The following is a 6,000-nucleotide window of genomic DNA, read 5'->3' as shown; positions in this document are numbered from 1 at the left end:
GTCAAACGCATGGCTGTTACAGCTAGACATGTGCTAGTCCTCTCAGGTGGGCCATTGGAGGCTGGCCAGTAGTTTCTTAAGCCCTGGCTCATAGGTGGATATTTGAAACTGACGGTCCTCCCCCCACCTCCCCAATAAACTAGGGGTTAGGGAGGAAATGACTGAAGGAAGGGATGGGGTGCGGAGGGCTTTTAGAGGTCAAGCATGTTACACAGAGCGTTTAAGTAGGAAACTGAATTGCCTGACACCAGAAAGAGTGACCGAACCCGAATGGCAATTTGCAGTCAAGAATTTTGGTACCTCCTTCCCCCACCTCACCCAATTCTTTGCAAATTTTCTTCAGTCTTATGTCCCTTTTCCACCCTGATTTTGTTTGTCCCCCAGGATCCCTTTTTCATCCCTCTTGCTTTTTTTCCTCCACTTCCCCCGCTCTGTGGGGTGCCGGAACTTGGGGCCTTGGTTTGCAATGGGTGCGCTCCCCGAGCTATTTGCTTTGCTAAGAATTTTATCCTCCTCTTTCCGTCACTCCCTGACCGGCGCCGAGCTTCTCCCTCCCTCACCGCCCGGTCCTTGCCTCCGGGTGGCGGATCCAGGAACTCCAGGCGGATGCGGCCACGAGCCGCTGCCACGTCTCAGCTGCCAGCAGTCCAGCGCCTGCGTGGGCTCCGGGGGCGGGGCGGCACGGGAGGCGGGACCCGCGCGTGAGCGGCGCGGGCGCAGCCCAATGGGGACTGCCGGCGGCGGCGCGGTGCGCGCCGAGGGGCGGGGCGTGGTGGCGGTTGCAGGCTGAGCCGGGGAGGTGGAGAAGCCTGTTGTTGCCGTGGCCGTCGCATCCTCGAGGGTGTCTTGTCCGCGCTATCCCGGCCGCTGACCACTCCGGTCGCCCCCGAAGCTAGTGTGTGTGCCCCCGACCCCGTCAGCTGTTCGCGTGTCGCCCTGCGGGCTGTGCCTCCTGCATCATGTGCGGTAAGGAGGCCGGGGGAGGGGGGCGTGTTGCGGGGCGGTGCTGGGGTGCGGTGCGGGCGCCGCTGAGGCCCGAGGCGCCCGGCGGGAGCGGGAGTGAGGAGGGTGCGAAGTCGGGGTGGTGGGCGAGGGGCGTCCTGCGGTGGCTGCGGGAGCCGGCGTCCGCGGGCAGGAGAAGGGCTGGTGGCCCGGAGGAGGGCACCTGAGAGAAGGGCGGGCCACAGAGGGGATATTGGGGGCCGATGGGGGCGTCTTTGCGCGGAGAAGGAACCGAGAGGGGAGAGAACTAAGAAATGCTTATGTGGAAAAAGGAGGAGAGGGCTGAGGGGATTGAGGTGTGGAGGGGGTGCCTTCAAAAGGGTCCGCCAGGTGAATGAGGCAACCTGTGGAACATAGGGTGAGGTCCTCTTATCTTGCATTCTTCAAGGGTTTACCTTTCAAAAAGTATTTATTTTCAGTTGCTTTTTTCCGGGCAGGGCCAGTAGAAACGGACTCTAGCTAGAACTACGACAGTGGCATTAAACGTGATCTTACTTCCTGCCACCCCCTGTCTCAACAGAAACCAGTGCTAATCAATACGTGGTGAATGGGCTTGGTCCTGATCCTCTGGTGGAGGAGGCACGGAAGTATCTGTGGCAATAGATTATATAGCATTCGCCATTTGCATGTGCACCCATTAAAAAATACCAGCTACGAAAAATATTTATCATTTATACCTTACACATGCACCCATTTAAAATACTAGTTATGAAAAATCTAACATGTCTTTCCTAGAACAGTTAAAAAATAAAGTTAGGCCCTTTTATTTCATGTTTTGAGAGTTACTCGTTTTACTATTACCTAAAATTGTTAGCGAAATGGATTGTGAGAATCATACCTGACATGACTGATGTACTCTAAAATTGGTATTAACTTGGTCATTGTTGCTAAAACGAATTGTATTCTTACCTTTCTTGTTGAAATTTACAGCCGACTTTCCTCCTGGAGAAAAGAAGCTTTTTGAAGGGAAGTAAAGTTGTAATAGAATTGAAACTATCTGGGAAATTTACTTTTTGTAGCTTTTTGCATGAAGGAACTGAGCAGGAGGTGTATTATACTCATCAGTATACATTTTTCCTGTATTTAACTTTATGCTCATTTCAGCTTCTGAAAATGAGGAGCAGGTTTAAATTTAGAGTAGTTTAAAAAAAAACTCACATAAAACCAGAAACTCCTATAAATAGCTTACTGAAATTATTAGAGTAGAGCTGCCTTCAGAATCAGCTATACTTTTGCAATGTCTGATTAGTAGAATGGTTTTGCAGAACACATTTACAAACTGGTTAATCACCAGTGTGCTTCATTTGGTAATTAACTGTTCCTGACAGGAATGTGTATGCCTAACCAAGTACCTGACATTCTGGTTACAGGTCATTTCATCATCTTGTTCCAGGAAAAAAAGTAGTCAAATTACTATAAAATAAAAAAAATGAGATTTAGTTTAGAAAGGGTTCAAGTAAGGGTGAGACTTTTAGGGTAGAGACTAAATGTTGGGAGTTTTCATGTAGCTAGTATCTCCTTTCCTTAGAGCTTTACTGATGAGGAAACAGGTTATAAAGAATGAATAAAAAATTAGTATTTGGGCCAGGCACGGTGGCTCATTCATGCCTGTAATGATGCACTCTGGGAGGCCAAGGCGGGAGAATCGCTTGAGCTAAGGAGACCAGCCTGAGGTACAGGCCTGTAGTCCCAGCTACTTGGGAGGCTAAGACAGGAGGATTGCTTGATCCCAAGAGTTTGAGGTTGCAGTGAGCTATGTTGATGCCACTGCACTCTCTCCACTGCACTCTGCAGCGAGCTTCTGTCTCAAAAACCACACAAACAAAAAGGTAATATTTTAGGCATTTCTAAAGTCCTGCATTTAACTCAGACCAGAATTTTTCATGATTCTAGGAATTGTGTTCAGAATTTATTTCTTCCATAATGTAAATTCTAAAAGTTGAGTTTGTCATTATTTTCTTCCCACATCTTAATTATTGAATTAAAATTTCTAGGCAGAGAAATTGAGAGTAGATGAAAAAATTTAGAAACTTACCATCTGATTACCTGCTGCTTAGTCAAGTTTTTCTAAAAGATTATTTTGTTTTAACATTGTAAAATGTTGAAGCAGAGGAACGAAGACTGAAGATTTTGTGATATGCTTTTTTCAGTCAGATAAACTGCTAAACTGTTATAATGTTTACTGACTTGTGCTGGGATGTAAATAAGTGTTAGGAAAAAAGATTCTGTGGTCAGATAAATTTGGGAAGCAACAGATTAAATAGTGTGGTACTTTTTTTTTTTTAAAGAGGACTTCTTGGAATTTGTAATGTGTGAATGATAAGCATTGTGATCTCCCAGAAAAGAATAGTGTGTCTGTTTTCCAAATTTATTTTATTGTCCACTTATTCTTAGTTCTTTGGAATACACCTTATCTTTTTCATTTGTATTACTTTTGATTTTGCTGAGAGAGTGTCAAGTCATGTAAACTACCCCCAGATTTTGCTGTTTTTATAAAAGTGGGATTATATGCTTCTGATCTGATGGTGTAGATGTGTGGAATTTTTGTAAATGGAGTTCTTGTTTAGAAGTATCCTGAAATGAATCTTTCAAAAGTCTTTTGTAGGCCGGGCACAGTGGCTCACGCCTGTAATCCTAGCACTCTGGGAGGCCGAGGTGGGAGGATTCCTCAAGGTCAGGAGTTCGAAACTAGCCTTAGCAAGAGCAAGACCCCTGTCTCCACTAAAAATAGAAAGAAATTAATTGGACGACTAAAATATATAGAAAAAAAATTAGCCAGGCATGGTGGCACATGCCTGTAGTCCCAGCTATTCGGGAGGCTGAGGGAGAAGGATCTCTTGAGCCCAGGAATTTGAGGTTGCTGTGAGCTAGGCTGATGCCACGGCACTCTAGCCTGGGCAACAGAGTGAGATTCTGTCTCAAAAAAAAAAAAAAATCTTTTGTAATTATACTGTCAATATGGCTTTGGGGATAATTGAGGGATGCTGAGATTGGCTGCTAGGATTAGTTATAAAACTGGTACTGTTCACATATCCTTACTGGATGAAATCATATTGGATGAAAAGAAGTTGTGAGAGAAAATAATGAATTGCTTAATAAGTATTTCCTCAGTAGTGTTCCCCAGAAAGGGAGAAGTTAATAGGAGCTGGTAATGAGTAGTAGAAGGTAAGCAGGAGTTTTGTAACTCACCAGTTTGGGAAATTCTAGTCCTGGAGATTCACAGTTAGCAAGATTAAAGGTTCTAGAAAATTCTAAATATAAACTTGTAAACTTTATTTAACCTGGTATTTCTTAAACCTTAAATTATTTTCACCTTGTCACTTTTTAGCAGCCTGTGAAATAGTGTTCTGTTTCTGTGGTTTGGGAATTTTTGACTGCATATTTGTGGTACCTAGAAAGTGTTAGAAGATACTTGCAGATATTTGAAGTGATGGCCTTGTACTTGGCACTCTGCCCTTTGGAAAGATGACTAAAGTAAGGGAGTTGCCTTCAAGGAATTGCTTTGTGATCAGAGGAAACAAAATGAATATACATGCAACAGCGGTAGGTGATAATACACTGTCCTTGTTCATTGCCATGTTGTGGACCACAAGTGGAATGAGTAGAAATTCAGAGATTGGAGAGCTCTGGGCTTTGGGTATTTGTGTTTGCCCAGCAATGTTCTGGATGACGGTGCAGGACTCTTACTTTGAGGAATAGTGCTGGCTGGTAGAGAATTAGCATACCATGAGAAGTAATCATTGATGGCATGAATGGAGGCAGAAATAGATTGTGAACTTCTGGGGTGGGGACAGGGAAGGTTGAAGGAGGAAATGGAAGTGCCAGGTAAAGAGACCAAAGAACAGTAGCTAAAGACAAAACAGTTCTAAGGTAATGTATTGCCTCGGACAGAGTATAGAAGTAGAAAAAGGTTATTCATGTTTAATACTGCAGGGTGAAGTTAATTGGATTTGGTTATGAAGAATTCTTTAGAGAAGTTGCACATGTGAAGGCAGACGGGCCTGAGTTTGTGTTCAGAAGGAGGGCTGCAAGTAATACCAGTGAGAAGAGAGAGTATTATGGGACTGAGGTCCCTTGGGAGTGTTGGAAAGTAGAGTTCTAGAGCTGTGGTTCCTGACCTATAAGCTGTGAAATTGTTACATGGTGTTAATTGCTTGATTCATGCTCGAAGCATTGTCTGTAAAATAAATAAAAATTGTTCTAGATCATTGAATAATAAAAGATTAACCCACTATTGTATAGGAGCCTCAGAATATTTTGATGTTAACAAAAGGGTTCTGTATTTACAAAGTTGGAGAATCACTTATCAAGTTTATAAGAGTTACAAGTAGAAGAGCCTAGCTTCAGAGAGTAATATGTAGACTGTCTCTCTTTTTTTGAACTTATAAGGAAGGATGAGAAGTATATATGGTGTTACATTGTTGAAGATGAAGCTTCAGTTTTGTAAAGTCAGAATCTACCAAAAATGTGAAAGAAGCCAGGAAGAGAGAAATGGGGATTTGAAAGTAGTGTGTGTTCTAGACTCGAAAATAAAATAATATATGGGGGAAATTGAAAGTTAGACAGTGATGAATTAACAGGATCGGTCAACATTTAGAGGGCCCATGTGAAAGTGGACTGAAATGGATGGATGAGTTCTGTACAGCTCTAACAGTTTGATGTAGAGGTGCTCAGAGACATCGAGTAAGGTAAGAGCACAGTGGCCCCCACACAGTCCCCAGAGGGACTGACTTGGTGGGATGATGAAAGATTGTGGTCTGATGTGAATGGTCAGGGAGAAGAGAGGGAGATGCAGTATTTGAAGGTTTGTGAGCAGGAAGTGAATGCTTTTATCTTGAGAAAGATGATGACATAGGTAGCCTGTGAAGGACTGTATAATTAGAGATGTTAGGACTTAAACAGTGCTTTGAGTTCTAGAATGTTAAATGTTCAAGGGAGGTGTCATGGAGCCCTTTCCAGTGGCAACAGATAATTAATGACAGAGCAGGGGAGACATGA

General features: G+C 43.7%; 1 protein-coding gene across 1 annotated transcript in view; it reads left to right on the top strand.

Annotated features, from left to right (window-relative positions):
• The first annotated feature begins 740 nt into the window (after positions 1-740).
• The window catches only part of GFPT1 (glutamine--fructose-6-phosphate transaminase 1), a 57,770-nt gene continuing 52,510 nt past the window's right edge, over positions 741-6,000 (top strand). Inside the window, exon 1 of the mRNA XM_012750170.3 lies at positions 741-966. Within this exon, the coding sequence (XP_012605624.1) occupies positions 960-966 (7 nt within the window). The 5' untranslated portion in view covers positions 741-959. The remainder of the gene's footprint in view (positions 967-6,000) is intronic.

Source organism: Microcebus murinus, chromosome 3, assembly GCF_040939455.1.
Source record: "Microcebus murinus isolate Inina chromosome 3, M.murinus_Inina_mat1.0, whole genome shotgun sequence".
NCBI classification, from domain to species: domain Eukaryota; kingdom Metazoa; phylum Chordata; class Mammalia; order Primates; family Cheirogaleidae; genus Microcebus; species Microcebus murinus.
This window is presented reverse-complemented; position numbering and strand designations above follow the sequence as displayed.